Source organism: Gymnoscopelus microlampas, assembly GCF_963454915.1.
Source record: "Gymnoscopelus microlampas genome assembly, chromosome: 12".
NCBI classification, from domain to species: domain Eukaryota; kingdom Metazoa; phylum Chordata; class Actinopteri; order Myctophiformes; family Myctophidae; genus Gymnoscopelus; species Gymnoscopelus microlampas.
This window is the reverse complement of record NC_139949.1, coordinates 34,589,795-34,612,102: the sequence shown is the minus strand read 5'-3', so window position 1 is coordinate 34,612,102 and position 22,308 is coordinate 34,589,795. Positions and strand designations below refer to the sequence as shown.

At 42.5% G+C, this 22,308-nt stretch overlaps 1 protein-coding gene across 3 annotated transcripts in view; it reads right to left on the bottom strand.

Annotated features, from left to right (window-relative positions):
• rapgef6 (Rap guanine nucleotide exchange factor (GEF) 6) overlaps positions 1-22,308 on the bottom strand; it is a 198,542-nt gene that overhangs the window by 157,953 nt on the left and 18,281 nt on the right. For all 3 annotated transcript variants that reach the window (XM_084074753.1, XM_084074754.1, XM_084074755.1), the window contains exons 2-3: positions 3,073-3,143; positions 1,172-1,228 (exon numbers count right to left, since the gene is read on the bottom strand). In XM_084074753.1, coding sequence (XP_083930879.1) covers positions 1,172-1,228; positions 3,073-3,143 — 128 coding nt within the window. The remainder of the gene's footprint in view (positions 1-1,171; positions 1,229-3,072; positions 3,144-22,308) is intronic.

The window sequence follows — 22,308 nt, the reverse complement described above, 5'->3', positions numbered from 1 at the left end:
CAAGGTTTCCACCCGACAGTGACGATATGTGAGGCAGCATGATGACTTTTCAAATCCAGCCATCCACATACATACATACATACATACATACTGTACTGTACATACATACAGCTATCCATTCTGACAGACAGACAGCAGAGAGCCAAGCTGAGATGTGTGGAGCTTCCAGTGAAGTCGATAACGTCGTCATCAGTACAGTTATGTTACATAATTATCCTCAGTGGCCTTCAACGATAATATGTTTTCAAAAATGGTTCAGAATTTGCTAAATGCCTGGGTGAAATAGTTTAACACTGGACCATGAATGCTGCCGTGACCATAATGTCAGGAGGTGGTTTAATAAATACCACAATATTGCTCTATTAAAGATGTCCACAGCCCTGTGCTGCAGAGACCATCGTGCAAGACACTTTTGGAGACCAACCCATTCGGTGGCTGAGACTCACTACTCTGAAGCACCACGCGGTATGGGCCTTTTTATAGCTTGAATTTGATTTGTATTCCACACCAGCAATTCGGTGAACAGGAAACATTTCCCATTAGCATTGTCAACATTCACATTAAGTTTGCAGGCTCGGCTGTTAGCTTGCCGCTAGCAATGTGTCAACTGTTGACAAAGTGAAAAGCTAAATCTAAATGCGTCTAGAGCATTGGTTCTCAAAGTGGGGTCCGGGGACCCCCAGGGGTCCTTGGGGAGGTACCAGGGGGTCCCCAGCGAAATGTGTTAATATAGCATCACAGTCATTTTAACCACTTTAACCATATTTCATACTTTGGCTATTCATAAAAAGCAGATGTACAAACTCTGTGCCACGCTATGAGCTTGTAGATCTGCTATTTTTGAAAAATCCCTGGCACAAAATATTTTTGAGATGGGGGTCCGCAGCCAAATACATATCATTTTGGGGGTCCTTGACATGAAAAAGTTTGAGAACCATTGATCTAGAGTAGCTAAGTGGGCTGGTTCCCTGTTATTCCCTACAGTGAGGGACATGTTGAGTAAAAAAGTTATTAATAATAATAATACATTTAAAAGATATATAGCATGAAAGAGTGTAAAAAGTATTTACAAGGAGACATTTGGGTTGCATAGCCTTCTTCCTTGTAGTATGAATTGAGAGGAGTTCTTCTATTTAACAGTGTGAGAGAGAGAGAGAGAACATGTACTCACTAGAACAGGACGTGGTTAGCCTCATGTCTCTCGTACCTCGCCGACGTGCACATCGACCTGCGAGACGGCAAGGAAAAGTCAGACAAATAGAGAGAAGGAAAAAAAAAACATTTTCACACATCACAGGGAATCTCTGGAGCTCTCGTGGGCCATCATCGCACACACTGTGATGTTTGTGAGAACACGGCTAGTTCTCACACCCGGAGAGACTCACTCCCATCAGTAACTGTCACTGTTAATGTGACTGTCAGCAATCAGAGTTGCACCAGGGTTCAGAAAAGACCTGGATTCATATGGGGGGAAACGTGCACTGCTGTACTGGATGTACTACCCCCCTGGCCCCCAGGTTGAGAACTACTAGACTAGAGTGTTAATTTATCCAATGCTGAAAATGCATATGTAAACCCTCAGAGTTAAATGAACACACTGGACTGTGATGTCACATATTCATCAATTCATGAAGCGAAGAGATAGTACAATTTTGGCTTTTAGCAGACGTTCTTATCCAGAGCGACCTACAATAAGCAAGCTAATCACATACATAGAATGCAGAGAGTGCCCCAAGAAACTAGGATCCCAGGTAAACCAAGAACCTCTGTGTACATTGAAACTATTCAGCTAAAGAATGAACCTACAGTAGCATCTGTTTAAATAACACACCATCTAAATTACATTTTTGACATAGCAGATAGTGCATACGCAATGTAAAACCTGATCAAAAGTCCAGGTACTGTACTGGAGAAACGGCAGATCAACAGCGAAAACAAATTATGTCCACACACTGGTTCTCAGCTCAACTTTTTTATTTCTGCTCGACGTTTTGATGTCACGATCTTCACCAGGAATAAAGATGAAGATCGAGCGAGTGAAATGTTGAGCAGCAATAAAAAAAAGTGGAGCCGAGGACCAGCATGCACACTTAATTATTTTTTCACCATTCATTAATTCACCCCATGGAGAAAAAAATGTGCACAGCGTCACTAGTTGAACCAGGCAACCCCCGTTAACCGTGGTGAATTTCTAATCACCAATGACTTCTCCCCACTGAAAAATTCGGACTGAATTTAACACTTTTACACTCTCAGTTAAAGTGACACGACAAAGTGTCAGTTAAAGTGACATCAGGATTCCCCAGTGTGGGATGGGTGAATCTGCCTCGAGCATGGATTAAAGCTAGTTTAAATCTCACGACTGAAAATGTCCTAATGTGCGATTTGTGAAACCGTGTGAAAGGACACACACTAGCGCCAATTCCTAAACAAAGAATACAATATGTACAATTAGGATGCTTTAGTAATATTGTTCCTGCTGTTCTACATACTGCCAACCATGTAAAGAAATCACAGATTGAGGCTTTAACCTTTGCTTTTATATGAAATATCCGAGACGATTAAGATATGATGGAAGATGCTTCTGAACATATTGCTAGTTTGACCACTTCAAATGCTCTAATCTGAAAATAACCGAAAATAGTCTTTCTACAAGCTCTTGTAGATCGGCTATTTTTGTTGCGCAACATGCTTCCATAGAAGACGTGCTGGCTTCCATGGAATCCAAATGACTGAAATCAGTCTTGGCGACTGAGAACTTTAATCCATGCTCGAGCAACGAGGACATGAGAATAATCAGAGTAAGCGATTTACAGAAGTTTGGGCAAAACGATTCCGCCTTTAAGTCTGTAAAGTACCCTCTGAAATTAGGATTCCTCCAAGCAAAGAAATATATGTATGTACTTCCTCTTAAGAACGAAATATTCATGGGAAAGTCCCTGAACCTATAAGGCTTGAGGAAGTAGTGGCATAGGACAATTATCTACTTTTGCAGAGTAACAACAATTCAATTGCAGTGAAGTTCCTCACCAAAAGAGTGTGGAGCTGAAAAGTGAAATGAGATATTCTGACCTTAGCTGGTGTTCCCGGAGGTGAGACAGGACGTCCATGTGGTAGAGGTGACAGTAGATGGTGTGGAGGTCCTGGAGGAGAGAAGAACATGACATTAACCAATTAACCCCCTCATTTAAACCTATGTTGTACCTTATTTTTGTGTTTGTTAAGTTAGAGGTTCAAAATCAAGGCTAGATTTAGGATGATTATGTTTATTTCTCCGAGCTGCTCCGTGTGTCATATATGATTTTGTTAAAGTGTCTTTAATTTTATGTCAATATTTGATGTTCTAAATAAAAATGGGTTTCACTCCCATCATTTTATGTTGCATCCCTTTCTCCCCTTGATGGGGGCGTAACAGTACAATGAATAGTGAGCTTGTAGATCTGTTATTTTCACTATCATTATGTATTTTTTTTTTTACATTTCTGAAAGTTCATACAGTACATTCAATAGGGATGGCAGGTTGAAAGTGGTTGCTGTGTGTGTTTAGTAAAACAGGTGTGTGCCAGTAGGAAAGGAAATTCATGATGTTTAATTGGCATTGATTCACTTAAGTTAATGATGATAAATGACCAGTAGATCCACGTGCATAAATTCACAGGAGCGCGGCAGTGCACACACACACGTATGCAAAAGAGATAAAAGTGCACATGCATGCACAGTGCACACACTGAATATCAATCCCATAAATGTAATTGGTGGCTTAAAAGATTAGCGGACAAATAAACAGCAGGCTAGCTTTTATACATGAGGCAAAATAGTTGAGGTCATATAAGTTATATGACCTCAACTATTTTGCCTCATAAACATAATAAGCTTCCACGGAATTCCTGGAATGTCAACAGTATTGAATAATACGGATTCATAAAGATTAATGCGGCTGTGCGTGTATGGTGTGTTTCAACAGCTTATAAATCACACTTTGCATGGCATTTGAACTGAGGCAGCTTGCTGAACATTCCCTATCAAATTGACACCTTCAATCCAGAGAGGCCAGCATGCCACACTGTATGCCTAAGTGGACACACACACACACACACACACACACACACACACACGTGCACACACAGTGGACAACTGGACACTTAAAATAGTGTCCCATGATCAATGGCCAGCTGCCAAGACATGGACAAGCTGATAGGTGGCAGAATGCATGTGTACAGAACATGTAGACACATGGGGGGCTCAGACTAACAGAACAGCTTCATGTAGAGACACATGGGGGTGTCACATTAATCGAACAGCTTCATATGGGGGCTAAGAAGACTACAGGCTGCGGTATACTCCACGCAAACTAGAACTTTATTACGGTTTGGGCAGGTCTACAAGGACACCATTGTGTCACTGCAGCGCGAGGGCCTTCGGCAGTGCCTTTCGAACGTTCGGTTCAGCAGTTATTGCACCTCCAAGTTTTTCTAACTAACCAATCCGCTAGCCGAACATGGTGTGTGATTGGCAAGACACTCAATGCGTTGATTCATATTGTTTTATCACAATATCAAGTACAATGGACGGTTTTGAAGAAAGGTTGGCCAAGGAGGTTAGGAGGTACAAACCTCTATAATCCCTCTCTGAGCAACTACAGTACAAACACTATCAGATGGCAAGTAATTACTACATGGAGAGTGATAGAACACACACACACACACACACACACACACACACACACACACACACACACACACACACACACACACACACACACACACACACACACACACACACACACACACACACACACACACACACACACACACACACACACACACACACACACACACACACACACAAAATTGGGTCAGTCGCCAGAAACAGCAAAATCTCACAGTCAAAGCAAATTATGTCAAAGCGTAACAAAGCAATTCATGTCAAAGCGCGTCAAGCACGAGGTTGATGTCAACAAACAGTGGAGCTCTGTGATAAAAGTCCCCATTCCAGCAGTATAAATACAGTACAGTGGGCGGGTCTAACGTTCAGAAGCCAGAGCAGAGTATAAAACGAGTATAAAAACCGTGCCAATCTTTGTTCAGTCCGGGAAGCCATGCCCAAGCCTAAAAAAAAAAGTTTGGCTTCATTTGTATTATTGCTGCAGGCTTAACAGAACAGCTTCATGTAGACACATGAAGGTCTCAGGCTAACAGAGGGGGCTACTATAAGCCCACACAAACCAACTTCAACAGGTGGACTGCTACACGCCCCAGTGCTTGTACACACACATGGTTACATGTGCACATGAAAAGATTATATACGCATGTGTTCATCATACACACACACAGTCCCACACAAAAGTACAAGCATGTACAAAACTTGTACACGCTTGAGAACATTGGTTCTCAAAGTGGGGTCCGGGGACCCCCAAGGGTCCTTGAGGGGGGTTCCCTGGGAGTCCCCAGCAAAATGTGTTAATGTAGCATCGCAATAGTTTTAACGACTTTAACCTTTTATACTTTTGGCTATTCAAAAATAGCAGATATACAAGCTTGTAGATCTGCCATTTTTTAAATATATGTATTTCTAAAGCTAACATTTGCAACTCAAATCTTTGCTTCTAGGGGGGGGGTCCCTGGAACAAAATATTTTATGATGAGGGTCCGCGGCCAAATGCATATCATTTTGGGGGTCCTTGACATGAAAAAGTTTGAGAACCACTGGCATAGAGCTTGTATGCGATTCTCAATTTCTAAAGTAAAAAGGGTCTTCTATAAAAAATAAACTCAGTACCACAGTACGCCATTCAGACAATTATAATCAGTTGGTGAGAGCAGAGTGGGAGGCAAATAAGCAATAGCTTGATAGAATGCATGAACAGTGACTCATTCATTAATGGAAAATTCAACCTTCTCACAAGGGCAAGAGATGCAACATCTCACATGCAATTTAAAAACATCCAGTTGCAGTGGGAATAATACCGACTTCATCCAGCACGGTTATATCTATTATTTACCATCAAATAAACGTACACACACATACATATTACTGTAATTGTGAGGACAGCACTATTTTTTGTTATAAATTACACTTTTAGCTTTTTTCCCTGCCAATTTTAACCCTGAACCTAACCTGAATTTTTTCTTAATTGTAACCCACACACACACACACACACACACACACACACACACACACACACACACACACACACACACACACACACACACACACACACACACACACACACACACACACACACACACACACACACACACACACACACACACACACACAGTGTGGTGGCCAAGGCAGGTGTTGATTTGCTGAGGGCTCAGAGGGACTAATTCATTATAGTCAACAGAACTGAACCCATGACTTCACTCCCTGTGGAAATCACTGTTGGCTTTTCTAATCCAATCACTGCGCTCATTCATGAGAGAGGGGGGAATATTTATAGTATACAGAGTATAGAGCTACAGTATGTTATGTGAAAGTGGCAATAAATTGGGTGACAAAACAAAGAAGTTGCACCATCATGCCAGAACACAGACAGGACTAGGCATGTATTTTTTTGTGTGTTTGTTGTTAACCACCTAAACCCTATACTGCACTTCGCTGACCGGGGTCCCCCAGGGGTCTACACATGGTCCCTTCCTTTTTTTCCCCTTGACAGACACCATATCTTTTCACAGAAAATAGCCAATCCACAATCACGTGTCATTTTGCGAAGCATTGTGAGCCAATTATGACATGCCCAGAATAGATGCTAAGGTTAAAGTGGTTAACAGGTATTAGGCAAGAACCGTATGTGTATATTTATGTGTTAACAGGCAGTAAGCATGCATTTGTGCATGTATTGCTAACAGGCAGTAAGCATGCATGTGTGCAAGTATTTTTAATAGGCAGTAAACGTGCATTGTGTATTGTTAACAGGCAGTAAACATGCATGTGTGCACTGTGCATGTATTACTAACAGGCAGTAAACATACATGTGTGCATGTATTGTTAACAGGCAGTAAGCATGCATGTGTATTGTTAACATGCAGTAAGCATGCATGTATGCACCATGCATGTATTGTTACAGGCAGTAAGCATGCATGTATTGTTACAGGCAGTAAGCATGCATGACACTGTGCATGTATTGTTAACAGGCAGTAAGCAGTGAGAACGCTAGTGTGCACGTGTGCATGCATTGTTACAGGCAGTAAGCATGCGTGTATACATGCGATGTGTTGTTAACAGGCAGTAAACATGCGATGCATGTGTATATTGTTAACTGGCAGTAAGCAAACTAAGCATGCGTTGCGTGTGTGTGTATATATGTATTGTTAACAAGCAGTAATCATGCATACATATATGCCGGTGTGCATGTGACTGTTAACAAGCAGCAAGCGTGTACACGCGCGCGCGTGCGTGTGTGTGTGTGTGTGTGTGTGCGTGCATGTGTTCTTAAAAAGTAGTATGTATGTGTGTTTGTGAGCAGTAGGCGTGTATGTGTGCTGTTATTAACACTGTTAATACAGGCAGTAGGCAATGTATGTGTGTGTGTTCTTAATAGGCAGCAGGTGCGCAGCAGGCGTGCGTGCGTTGTTAAACCCAGACAGGAATTGTGAGGCAGCGGATGCACAGATCAACACTATGGAGCCCCTAATGGAACATAGCCACACTGACCTGATATGTTGTTTACAGACGTCAGGCTCATATGAACAAGAATGATGTGTGTGGGGGTGTGGGAGGGGGGGGAGCATGTGTGTGGGGGCAAGAATAGAGGGATAGAGGTGGGACAGAAGTAGTAAGAGAAAAGAGTAGGGAGCTGTTGCCGTGTCAATCAGTAGGCCTTTTAAAACACAACAGACCGAAGCCCTGAAAACAGAATGTGTGGGAACCAAGCGACTCACAGAGCTAGCAAGAAGCTAAAGGAAGGAAGGATTAGCATTATGAAATAACAGAAATAGATAAGAAAGTAGCACAACAGCTAAAGGCTACAGTTGGGAGAGTATGAGCTAGGCTCAGGTATTACTGTAGTAATAGATTCCTGGCCATGTAAGAATGTAATGCATCTTCTTTTTCTTTAGATCAAACTTTCAGTCCTTGGACTTTAATCAAACTATGAAGACACAACCTTTTCTGTGGATAAGGATCAGTTCTGGCTGAATATAAAAAAATGTCTAAAATGTCTCACTGTAGTCTATTTGTACTCTCCCAGAGATCCAAGTGAAGACCCATTACCGGCCTTAGGGTATTCTGATGCTAATATCAGGGTGTTCCACTAGTGCATACTGTACAATGTCCAGCTGGGTTAAAAAAGGTACCAGTAGGTTGCACGCTTGTGTGTGTGTGTGTGTGTGTGTGTGTGTGTGTGTGTGGGGGGGGGGGGGTTCTAAAGCGTTCATCCTCATAAGCTACTCTAGACAAAAGCTATGAAAACTTAGCTTTTTTCATCCCCTGATTGAAAAATGCAAACAAGTTTGCATTTTTCAATCAGGGGATGACGTTTGATTAATGGCAAGACCATAACTTAATCAGATTCTTCATTTTACAGTGTCGATTATCTACCACTGTGTTCAATGCAACCACTCTTGCGCGTGAAATAACAGGACACATGTACACATAGAAGCAGTTAGTGCCAACATATCTCGTTTTGCTGACAAATGCTCAAACGCAACTGGATGCAAAGCTCATTGCAGCATTGGCGTACGGAGGCGTAGGGTGATCAGAAAGCACTGAACCTCACTAAAATATTTTAAAAAGGCAGTAAAAAAAGTTGTCGGCTGGGCATTTTCTTGTGGAACACCCAACTAAGCTGTAATACACCATGATGGAGGAACTTAAGACCAAAATGACCAGTTTCGGCCCATCCACTGTGACAAATGTCTCGTGCAGAATAAATCAATTCCAAATGATATACAAGTGCACATGAAAAGCTTATCGTTGGACACTCTGAGTCGGGGCATGAACACAAGTGAACTGCTGAACGGCCCGCCCAGCGGAGGTCATAACCTCATTTACAGAGCCTGAAGCGGAGAGGCATGAAGTGAAGCGAGGAGGACTGTGGGGGTATGGTTGGGGAGGCATGGGAACGCAGGCCTGCTGCGCTGCACAGAGGAAGTAGAAGCGTATTGACTTTAGACCACAGTTAACTGGGTTAGTGAGCACAGCAAACTGCTGCTGCAAGCACTACTGTCATGTTGCTGAGTGTGTGTGCGTGTGTGTGTGTGCGGGTGCGTGTGTGTGTGTGTGTGTGTGTGTGTGTCAGGACCCAAGACCCTGGGGCGAGTAGCTAGTGTCAAAGCTCACGTCAGGACACAACCCTGCCTGTTCCTTTATCAAACTACTACTGCCTAGTGTAAGCTACTGGAATAGTCTGTGTGCGTACGTGCGAGCGTGCATGTCTGTTATACCTAGCACATGGACCAGAGGTTCTCAAACGTTTTCATATGAAGCACCCCCAAATTAATATTATATTTGGCCACGGACCCCCATCTAAAAACATTTTGTGCCAGATTCAGAAAATGTTTCAAGATTTTTTTTAATTAGCAGATCTACATGCTCAAAACATCCTCTCGGCTCTCGGAACCAATTTGATGGGTCCATTGGGCTCTGGGTCCGTCATTTGAAAAGAAATCTCGGAACCAGTCAGGTCTCGGAACAAAAATCACTAGTGTTCGGGTCTGTCATTTTAAGAGCTCTAGCGAGGTCCTAGTATTAACTAATTTAGCTGGACCCCACTTTGAGAACCACTGACATTATAAGGCAACATTCAAAACACCACACACACACACACACACACACACACACACACACACACACACACACACACACACACACACACACACACACACACACACACACACACACACACACACACACACACACACACACACACACACACACACACACACACACACACTCGTACCACTTCAACACACAACTGTCCCCCTTTGAGGTATTGATCGGTGTAAAACAGATCATCAATAGGCCCAGACAGACCAACAGACAGGCAGGATGTCCGAGGCGAGCTCCCCGCCCCGCCGCCCCGATCAGCCATATCCTGGGGAGAGAGGATGGTAACCTAATCACCTCACCACGCTGCACGCGGCTGCCTTCAATGCAACTCCAACAATGCTGCCTGTGGACTTGAACTGAAGCCGTGTTGCTGCTTCACTGTACTTACAAAGTAGGCCGCGTTGGGCACCCCGGTGGATCACAGCGTAAGATCCCATTCCACAAGGCTACAGTCCTTAATACAGCCGACCCTGGTTCAAATCCGACCAGAGGCTCACTACTGCATGTCATCCTCATCCCCCCTCCCTCTCTAGCCTTTCCTGTCTCTGTGTATGTATGTGGAATAAAGCATAGAATGCCAAATATAAATCTTGGAAAAAAGAAAAGAAAAGAAAGTAGGCCCTGGAAATGTAAACTTGTTGAACCAAATCTATATTGTACATTTTAATACCCTGTGGGAGGATTTTAGCTATTTTATATGTCTATGTTATATTTCTCGTCTGTCTCCAGTGTCAAGTGACTTGTAAAATGGCAAGGTTTATGGTCATAATAAAGTTGAGAAGGCGAAAGACATAAGGAGAGACTGACACCCTCTTTTTTTGCACGTTAGCTGTATCTCATGTAAAACTGAGGGAACCCTAGGCTACATTTTGAAACAAAATACTAAGACAGTCCCCTACAGCTTGAAATGGTTGAAAACAGTGATACACACACACACAAGTTACACAACACATCTCAGAAAACTGATTCAACCTCCAAGAAGAAGCTTATGTCTGTTGTTTAATCTTATCTACTGTAGTGTCTAAACTCTGAATGCATGTTACAGTATGCAATGACCTACTATACCATAGAAATGTGGATTCATGATTGATTGCCCATGTACTTTGTCTGCAGTCATGTAGGTCTAAGTGTTAATTAGGCATAAATTGCTTTTTGTTTGGTTGTCAATGTCCCCAATGTCTATGGCTCGTGTCCTGCATTATGGATAGCCATGTTATTACTTACATCTAAGCTCACACATGCGACCATCACAGCTATTGTCTTCATGAGTCAGTAAACCCTTTCTCTGTGCAATGCATTGCCCCCCCAGCTCCTGTCAAGGGACAGGACAAAAACCAGCTCTCCTTTATGACCTTTGCCCTTTAGCCTGCCCTCCCATGAGGCTCATGTCGTGCCCCGGTGACCCCGTCTGTGATATGACATTGAGTTGGAGGGAGGAGTCATTAACTCATCATCACACCACCTGATCTCTTTGCCAACAGCACAGTGTTTAAGCTCACTTGATGGCACCAAAACAAAACAAAATAATGGGGGGTATCCATGAGTTTCTGTGCCACTATATGATTCCAAGACATGAGAATTATCTGTCATCCATCCATCGGTCCATCCATCCGTTATGTGTCTGTCAGGAAGGATGCTAGTATCTTTCCATGTTTGTATCAATTCAGTTAACACATTAAAACCGGGAACGCATCTCTGTCATTTTAGATTTCTTTGGCGCGTATGAGCTTGTAGATCTGTTGTTTTTAAAAAATCTTTAAAAAATGTGCGCAAATCTTTGAATATATATATATATATTTCTAAAGTGAACATTTGTAACTCAAATCTTTGCTTCTGGAGGTCCCTGGAACAAAATATTTGACAAATATTCCCTTTCAAAATTACCTATTCAAAGATTTGTACAAATGTTCACGATTTTTTAATTTTTCAAATGAGCTTGTAGATCTGCCATTTTTGAATAGCCAAAGTATAAAATAATGGTTATAACTAAAATCTAAAATGACACAGATGCGTTCCCGGATTGAATGGGTTAACAGGGTATCTTCGGGGTCAGGTTCTGGGGCCACACAATGCACCAGGTAAATTACAGTAAGGATCAGATAACCATCTCTTCAGGGGCTGACCTGGTAAGAGAGCATACTACATGAATAAAGCGATAGTCCTCCCGGCAACCTAAGTTTGAATCCTATCCGAGGCACTCTGCTGCATGTCATCCCCCATCTCTCTCTCTTACCTTTCCCCTCTCTCTCTCTCTCTCTCTCTCTCTCTCTCTCTCTCTCTGTTCACTGTCCTATCGAAATAAACCATAAATGCCAAAATATTCTATCCTAACTAGCTTTCCACCCGTCTCGATAAAGAAATTCCTAACATTAAAAAGGGTGCCAACCACCCAGTCTCCTTTACCACTTAAGCCCTATTTTTAAAAATGGAGAAAGTAGCCAATCTATCTACAAGCTCACAGCGCGTACCATCGCAACATTTTCAGTTCTCACCTATAATTTGAATTAAAAGTGGTTGTGCTTCATTGGTCATCAACTTAAGAAATTCAGGGAACATTCCAACTTGTTCAACAGCACAAACCTGCGAGCTCAGACGAGGCCTGATTCCCTGATTGATTGATTGAATATTTTATTAGGCAAAAATGTAAAACACAGTTACAGTTACTTTTTAAGTACTTAAAATGTTTTAAAATATACTTTGTCTAAAAGGTCTGTTCAAAAAAGTCCTTGCGGTCTTGTTTCCATTGAGGTCCTTGGTATTCAATTCATAGTCAACATAATACTAGCGCATGTTAAACCTTAATGTCCTGATGTCTACGATCAAGCTCAAAATACATGTTCAGATTTTAAAAGAGAAGCAAATATGAGGGGCTAATTCTGAAATATAGCTATCAGAAATTACATCACATTCAGAAATGTGGCGATTAAATAGAAGGGTAAAATGTGTGTTCATAGAAATATGAGGTGATGATAGTGTGGACTTAATGTGTTTGTCCTAGTGGTGACGTGCCTGTGTGCGTGTGCGTGTGTGTCTCTCTCTCTCTCTCTGTCTCTGTCTCTCAGGTAGCTACAGTACAGTGCTGCTGCCCTCTCCTGGCCAGCATGAGGCTCACTCACACACCAAGTTCACTGACAGGAGTTTATGTACGTGAGAAACATTTGATTTCTCAATGGACAATAATGTTTGCTTTATGAAGGTCAGAACCAGAGCGAAAGCTCAAGAGTCAAATGAAGTGTCTGCAATGATCTTTGAATTGATTTGATTTTGACTGCAATGATCCGTCGGGGAGATTTGTTCTCTGCATTTAACCCATCCTAAGGAGCAGTGTGCAGCAATTCCAGTACCTTGCATTCATGTCTTTTGATTAGGGTTGGGATCCTTTAGGAAAAAAAGTTTGAGAACCACTGGTTTTGTAATTGTATGGCAGATGTGATGGAGTCCACATACCAACTCTGACAGTGTGATACAACTGGTTCCAGAAACACTTCCAAATGTGATGGAACCGATTCTGGGTCCTCAATGTTGGTTCCAGTTCCCAATCCTACTTTTGATGTGGGGGTAAACAGAGTACCCGGCGGAAACCCAATGCAAACACAGGGAGAACACGCACACTCCACACAGAAAGGCCACCCCTACCGGGGTTCGAACCCGGGACCTACTTGCTGTGAGGCAACAGAGCCTACAGCTGCGGCCTAAGTGTCTTTGTGTGCGATAATGTCTTCCCTTTGTTTAAGATGGACAATAACAGCAGAAAAAGAGAGGAGAGAATGAACAAAAAGACAAGAGAAAGAGAGCAGAAAGGTGAGACAATTCCAAAACAATCGACTTAATCAGTGCATGCTTGTATCCATTTCGAAATTAGTGTGCCACCTGAAAACATAATTTTCAGTTTACTAAAGAGTTGGAGAGACAGGTAAACCCCTGTTAATATAGCAATAATATACTAATATTGCTACATAGAGCTTTAACTTAAAAACAAAAACAGCAACTTTAAATCTGAGTGTACAAATGGAATCAAATGCACTCCTAAGGGCCCATTTGGTTCCATATGTACACTGTACAGAGTTACAAATTGATACAGTGTCAGTAACTGAGGATTTTAGTGCGTTACATCTGTGCCAATTAACAGGAAATCTGCCCAGTGGCTCTTCTCTTCGGACACACAAGTTAGTATTAGCTCTGATCCACGTGGAAGCACAACTGCAACGCTCTGAGGCTCCATTGTGATCGCGGCGGGGCGGCTTTCCCATGCTTTTCCATGTTCGCACGCCGCCCTCGCCAAAGCGTGCCATTACTCATACATAAACAAGTTGTAGCAGCGCACACACACACACACACACACATTACTCATACAGAACGGTAGTTGTTGCAATACAGAGCCTGGTGTCACCCCCTCCCACCACATTTCTGCCCTTCCCCTCTTCATTAATAGGGAATTCATGGTTTAAGGGTCCACCACGCCCACACTCGTCAATCACCGCTGTGTCGTCTCAAATCCTCACAACTCCCAATTTTATTTTTCCCCACCACCCATTTAATTATTCAACGTTAGGCCTATTATTATGGTCCTCGATGTGCTGTGTACATTTCACAATCGTTTGTTGTCGTTTTGTGAAAGACTCCATCAATCGTTCCTTCTTGTTTTCCTGTGAAGCTGACCTTCTGGAGATATGAGTTTTTTTCTCTGAGGAGTGGTGAAAATCTAGCCTTTTTGTCCAGAGTTCAAACGCCCCTCTCGGCCACAAACCCCCAGCCCGCCTCCACTAGAATGTACAGTATGGGAGTCAGTCTGTCAGAGAGACAGACAGGACATTGTAGGCAGACACTACACAACACAGCAGCCATTCAGCAAGCAGAACAAACAGCTAGCCTAACATCCTGCCTGCTGGGCCACTCTTTAACATTTACATAGACTACTGACTCCCAAACACTCCGAGTCAACATTGTGCCGGGGCTATAGCATAACAGGGCCAGAAGCCAGGTCGCATACAGCCAGCATATAGATGAACTGCACCGAACCCAAATATTTTAAAGCTCAGACACACACTGTGGCCATTCAGCCTTGAGTGGGTGAAACCGGAACCGAGAACTAGACAAGAACCTTTATAAAATAAATGAAGTGAGGCTTTGTTTCCAACGGTGAACCTCCCTTTACAATGAAAGCTTCCGTTTCTTATTGTTTACAATGTATAGGATCCACACTGTCTGTGGCATATTCTTATATAACACCAGTTTAAGTAGATTGCAGCACTCCAGAGCACAGACTGTTTCCATCACAGCAGAATCCAGCCATGACTGGTCATGTCTTCCTACAAACATTGAGCTACGGGATCACCTGGTAAGAGCACATACCACATAAATAAGGCCTGGGTTCAAACCCGACGTGAGGCCCTTTGCATACGTATCATCCCCCCTCCTTCTCCCACCTACCCTGTCTGTCTGCTCACAGTCTCCATCACAAATAAAGCAGAATTGCCCCCCAAAAAAAAGCATACTTTAAAAAACTAAATTGAGCAAAACCACGAGTGCCTGTTGGATACAGTGTCATAAAGAGCTGCATACAAGTTTGTCAATATTAACAGTTGATGGCTGCATGCTGTATTTGTATTATCTCAGAAACAGAGCCATTTTTTACTGTTTTATAGAGCTTTCCATGCACTAACTAAGAGACCAATCAACTAAAATCCAACAAACGTCACACAGAGGATTCTTTATGAGCTGCTGTGAATTTGTATGAACATTTTAGATAGCTTACAGCTGAGCAAGTCAAGAGAGTTAAGCCAGATTTATACTTTGTTGCGCACCGTGTCTCGCACCAAAATAGCCGATCTACATGCTCACAATGCATTGCAGTGAGACGCATTATGAGCTTGTAGATGCACTATTTTTTGTAGAGACACCAGAGCGCAACCAAGTATAAACCATGCGTAAAGCCTCTGGCCTCAGAAAGCTTTACACAGATCACAGTAGTTAAGAGTACAGAAAGAGGATATTGCATGGCTGTATTCATTTTTAACCCTCATCTAGTTCACAAGATGTGTGGCCTTGATGGATGCTTTAACAATTATCACCACACAATCTCCTTTAAAACCTTCCAACTCAAAGCTGAACATCCAGGGCTGTACAGAACCATTACAGAGCTACATTAATGGCCATTTCCTCCGTGGGGTTGAGAGGTCACAGCTATGATCCTGTGGTATTATAACTCCAGACAGGATCATATCCTACAACATGGGAGCTCTGCCTTAATTCACTCCACCATGATCTAAGACCTTTATCACGGATAGTATCGGGACTAAGGTTTCACATGCGCCTGCAGCACTTTAGGCTTGTAAATCCCTTCTCCTGACTTTTGATCCCTTAAAACAACAATTAACCACACTTTAGGCTTTTCTTTTTTTGTTGATATTTCTGCTAAAATCATATGGGAACTATAAGCCAATGTCTATGAAGCCGAAAGATGAATGTGAAATGAAGTGAAACTCTTGGATGGTCAGGGTACCTGCTTTATGAATACAGAGGAGTTGATGCTGTGGTGGTGCACAGTCAAATCTTCAGGGCCTTACGGGTCCATTTGGTTACATTTATTTTGTACACTCTCAAGAGTTAACTTCACACAGAGGATTATACAGTGTGGTGCAGTGGGATATTATTATGGAAAGAGCGAGATGACAAGGAGGGAGGGGTGAAGGATGAGCCAACAGAGGATTCATAATAACAACAAGACAGTCAGAAACAGAATTCATACTTTACAACAAAGGCCTTCCTTAACCACTTTCAACCTGGCGTCCTTATTTTGAGCATGTCAAACATTTTCACAATGATTTAAAACATGTCTAAATGTTCAAAAATAGTTAAATCTACAAGCTCCTTAAAAGCGCAATAACACTCTTTCCACCTTTTCCTACTGGCGAGTGAATCTGCGAACAGTCTTCAACACAAATTATGAATCAGGTGATTTTGCAACCTATGTTTGCCCAATAATCAATGGGAAAAAGAAAGGCTCAAACAGATGTGAGTGGGAAGTAGCTACTGGCTAGTGGTTGGATGACAGGAAAAAGTTAACAAAAGTCCATGGTTTGCTCACCATGAAAGTAAAAGTAACCAAAAAGTGGAAGCAGAGGTGCCAGCTGGCCCCAAAACGATTGTGTCAATTGCGCAACATGCTATCTTTTGGTAACTTTGTACCATGACTATGTTCAGACTGGAAGCCCAAATCCAATTCCTGGCCTATCCAGATTGTATGTCTTTGAACAGTAAAAAACACATTGAAAACTTCGTTTTGTGACTATTTTCATTACCCTGACCTGCAGGTACCGTTTCTTTTCGATTTTCTATAATTATGACATTTGTACGTATGTTTATGTTTGTATGTGTTTTCAGACCAAATAAGTACTTAAATTTGAGAGGGCCTACTCGCTCGCTGATACCGAGTACAGATATGAGTACTTTTAATAATACTGCACTTTTTCCTTTTTAATAATAAATCATTGGCTATTCAAAATAGTTTTTTTTAAGATGCTGTCCTCACAATAGGTCAAAAGCCGTGACTCATGGCTTGGTAGTACAGACTAATCTGACGTTTTGGACTCCAGTGACTGTATGATGGGGCATAAATTATGCCTGATTTACAAGCCTAAGGATGAACCTGTTGTGAGCTTGAAGATTAGCTACGCTTTAGGCGAGAGAGACACCATCATATGTGGAAGCATACATTATTAGCCACCAGACAGGGGAGAGTGCAGAGCAGCTGTTGCTGACGTTTATGAGGATTTATGACTCTTCTTAATTAGACTACACAGCAGGGCACGGACACTTCTAGTGGACCATGATAAGCTAATGCTACACAACCACAACAAACTGTTGCATGAAAGTGAAAGTGTCGTTAATTTCACTCATAAAGAGGGCATGGTGGTCAAGGCATTGAGTAGGCAATTATGGAATATCCTTAAATTGCTAAGGTAAGCAGGGCTGTCAAGTGACCGGCCGTACCCACTACCGGCAATAACGCGACACAAATATTAGCCAATCCGTGAAGCCATTGGGTTGGGTAGGCCAATCAGGGATATCCCGGGACAGATGGACGCACGCACACAGGCTTCTCAAATGTATAGATAACCTGACTCTTGTCTTTCGAGAAGTGGGTTCTCCACCCCCCTTGAAAGGCCATTCAAATCTGATTTCTAAAGATGTGTTTCAGTCTGAACACTTGGACACTGAAGCCATCGTGACAGCGTATACGTTAAGCATAACTCATGCCTATATAGTTAAGTCACGTCGCTCCACAGCAACCAATGTAGATAGCTCGCCGACGTCTGAATACACAAATCTTATCTCATCGCTTGCAAATAACCATGTGGACAGATTTGCCTGCCCTGCAGTCTGAACAACAAAGCCCAAGACTCCTGCAACAGGCAGGCAGCGAAGTCTGCTCCTTCTATCCTCTCTCTAGACGCACACGAGGAACAGAACTGGCCCAGAATGCATCAGAGCAGCTGCCATCTCTCCACCAGCCTACTGCCAGACCAAACACACGCACACACACACACACACACACACACACACACACACACACACACACACACACACACACACACACACACACACACACACACACACACACACACACACACACACACACACACACACACACACACACACACACACACACACACACACACACACACACACACAGCCAATGGAAAATCTGGCCTATTATGTAATCTTAGCTTCAGTAATTTACAGAGACCAATGGAGTAGGCATAGGAAGTTTGGAGATTTATAACTTTTGGAACGAACTCTCAGACAGAATGGAGAAGGGGCACTGCACAATAAGCACAGTATGGAGCAAGCAACTGAGAAATCACATCAGACTCACAACAAAGAACCCATTCTGGTATTTCCCTTGAGCTTCTCTTTTGTTGTCTTCGTTGTTTTGATTTGTTTCTTTTGTAGGCTCTTTCAATTTCGTTATAAAAAAAAATGGGGTTTCTCTTTTGATATGAAGGGCCAGTTTTATGTTCTCTGTATCACAATGTATGTTCAGTTTAGGGATGTAATAGTTAATCGAACTAATAAATGTATTTTTTTTAAGAAAACAATTTTAACAAAATAATTGCTTTTCTCCTTTACTTTTCTCATCAAGAGTTGTTTTCTTGGTTGTTTTCCTTGTCCGATTGAGAGTCTAAGGATAGGGGGTGTTGTTTTTCATTTGTCACGTGTGGGGCTGTAAACCCCCTTGAGACTGCAACAGTGAGTTGTTTTTTTCACTGATGATGAATTTATGCCCCAACAAACCATTGATGAACACAGTCATAAGACCTATACGTAACATTAACAAACCATTGATGAACACAGTCTCAAGGCCTATACGCAACATCCTTTTAAGTGGCGCCAGCATTCTGTCTGTTTGCTCAGCTCACTCTGATGGGCACAGCTGTTCCATTCCCCCCACAGCCCATCGTAATTTATTCATTAAGATAATTGGACATTTTAGAGCTGCAGTTGCAATTTTCTATACGTTTCCAGACTGATATATCAATTTGGCCGATGTATTGGACATTATTTGGCTTTTTTGACAACATTTGTATCGTTAATTATGCAGCCGATGTGTCCCGATATTTTTATTTCAACTTACAACCTGGAGTCCCTATTTTCTGCATGTCATTATAATGCAAACATGTTCAAACGTTTTCAGAAATAGCAGATCGGCTATTTTTGAATTATCCATTTTCGTTTCAAGTAAGTTTTTCAAATTGATGGATTTTGCATTTTTTGTTTTTTTAGTTTTAGTATCAGTCAAAATGTTGGTAGAAAAATGATGCCAGATTTTTGGATGTGATGCCCGATCCCGATTTTGGAGAGTCCTAGACCACCGATTACCAACATTTTGACTGATACTAAAACAAAAAAACTAAAAATGCAAAATCCATCAATTGGGTACGTTCCTCTCTCTGAATCTTCCTCCGCCTCCTCTTCCTCCTGGCCTGTGGGTCCCGTGGTGGCGGTGGCCACAGCCAAGGACGTTTATGTCTTCTTGAGAGAAGCAGATGTTTCAGACAGAACTGCCAGGACTGAGCAGCCTCCTGGCAGACCAGCTCGACACACAGGAAAAGTCTTGAGGGTGGGCCGCTAACTTTAGACATTCATATGATGTGAATACGCACGCACAAACGTGAACAGGAAGGCACTAGAACAGTCGTCTCCTACAGTAAATGGCGTGTCAATGCACACTGGTGTTCTGTGAGACAAGCCCAGGTGTGCCTTGGGAATTTGTGACACACATTATTATTACAATATATACATACGACTATATCGACAATACAAAAAGCTAGGAATTATACATTGATATATTACTACTTTGTGCACTCTCATTTCTCAATATGGAGACAAATTCTGTACCCTACAAAAATACAATTTACACGATTTTGGTCATGGTATAATAGCCTTTTTTTTTGTATAGTGAAAATAGCTTATCTACAAGCTCACAACACATTGTGATGCAACGTGTTGTCAGCTTGTAGATCTGTTGTTTTCGCTATGAATACAGGTGTGCCTTGGGCACAAAATGTTTGAAAACCACTACTCTAGAATACAGCACCGCCGGCTGTACTGGTGACCCACCAGTATACTAGGACAATAGCTGGTATGCTAGGTGTGTGAGTAATTTTGTATCTGTGACTTATTGTGTGTGTGTGTGTGTGTGTGTGTGTGTGTGTGTGTGTGTGTGTGTGTGTGTGTGTGTGTGCGTGCGTGCGTGCGTGTGTGTGCGTGTGTGTGTGCGCGTTGCATAACCTCCTACCTGCATAGCCTACATTTTAAACATGTCTTTTGGCCTACATACTTTCACTTGGCCCGGTAGCCAGAGGCAGGCTGTCAGCTTGGAGGAGCTAGCCAAGACAAGGAACAGATAGCAGGTCTCTCTCAACAATCTGTCAGGACAGGCCGGTCTGCGTTGCCTCCCGCTCTTTGGCTTCCTAAACGCCCACGGATCGAACACTAGTTCTAAACCACTTCACGTTTTCTTGAATACAAAAATACGTCATACGAGACAAAGACCAGCTCTTAACCACTTGAACCCTGGAGTCCCTACTCTGGGGCAAACATTCGGCAAAAATAGCAGATATACTTCAGCTCACAAAGTTTGAAGATCGTCTATTTTCAGCAAAGAAATTTGGTGTAGAGGGAGATGCTGCAGGCCCTAGTATAGAGCCCTGGGGGACTCCGGTCAACAAAGTATATTGTTTACACCATGTGGTTAAAAGTGGTTCCGTTTCTGCCAGCCAAAGAATGACAATTTAGATGCTTCTTTGGCATGAGAGGAGACTGAGCACCAGGTGTAAGTGGAGCCCACAGTTTCTCTGGGAGCAAGCATCAGCAATATTTCACCGCCGCTAAAGCTAAGGAATAAAAATGGTACAAATGCATGTTACATAATTCTTGATCAGATAAAAGACAAAAACAGCAATAATCTTTTTTAAAGGTTCGCCATAAAAGGCTATAAATTGCAGACTACGGCCTAAAAGCCGCTATAATGTCATAGAATGGATGTCATGACGAGGGATTTAGGGTAGTTTGTAAGCAGCTACAATAAGCCATGCTGTGTTGTGATGTAATCTATAATACAGAGCATTGGGTTTCCCAGCACAACACAACAGACTATGGTATGGATATCATTTCGCAATGAGTTACCCATGACTGAACGTTCTGTTTGATGCCCTTAGGTGCTTGGGGGCCCAGAACAGTTGTTCTAGTTGTGCCCACGAGGACACAACACATACACTTATAGGGGTAATGGCACTGTACGCCATGTTCAATCACAAGACTGGAAACAAGCACATCACTTATCACCTGAGGAATGCAATGCACCCCCCTATCCCAACACACATTCACACACGCACATGAAAAAAAGAAAAAAGAAGTTGCAGTCAGAGAATAGCTTCTTATCGATGGTGACAAGTCCCAGTGTCAATTCCAGTGAACGTTGGAAACAGAACACACCAACTGGCGATTAAACTGAAGAGGCTGGCCAGCGGGAAGTTTCTGTCACTTATTCAAGTCTGAGTTCTCAAATTCTCTCTGGCTGCTGCCAAATTGGAAAATACTGTCTCCTGTCCCAGAAACCTGGCACATAAACATTAAGACCACCCCAGTTGAGAACAAGACCAAAGCTAATTGCCAATGGAAAAGCAGTAAAATTGTTATACTCAAATGGCATATGATATGAGCATTAAAAAAAAAGAATGAGTGAGGGCGCCCTGGCTGGTGGCTCACCTGGTTAAGAGCATATACCACTACCACATAAATAAGGCTGCAGCCCGGGTTTGAATGCCTGCCAAGGCTCGTTGCTTGCATGTCATCCCCCCTCTCTCCTAGCTTTTCTCCCTCTCTGTTCACTATCCTATCTGAATAAAGAATTAAAGGCCCCAAAATAAATCATCAAGAATCTATCAAGAAGAGCTGAGGAATCCCAAACCCATCCTCAAGACTAAAGACTAAGCCAGAATCGGTCTGAGAACAGACTAAGACGGACCGTGA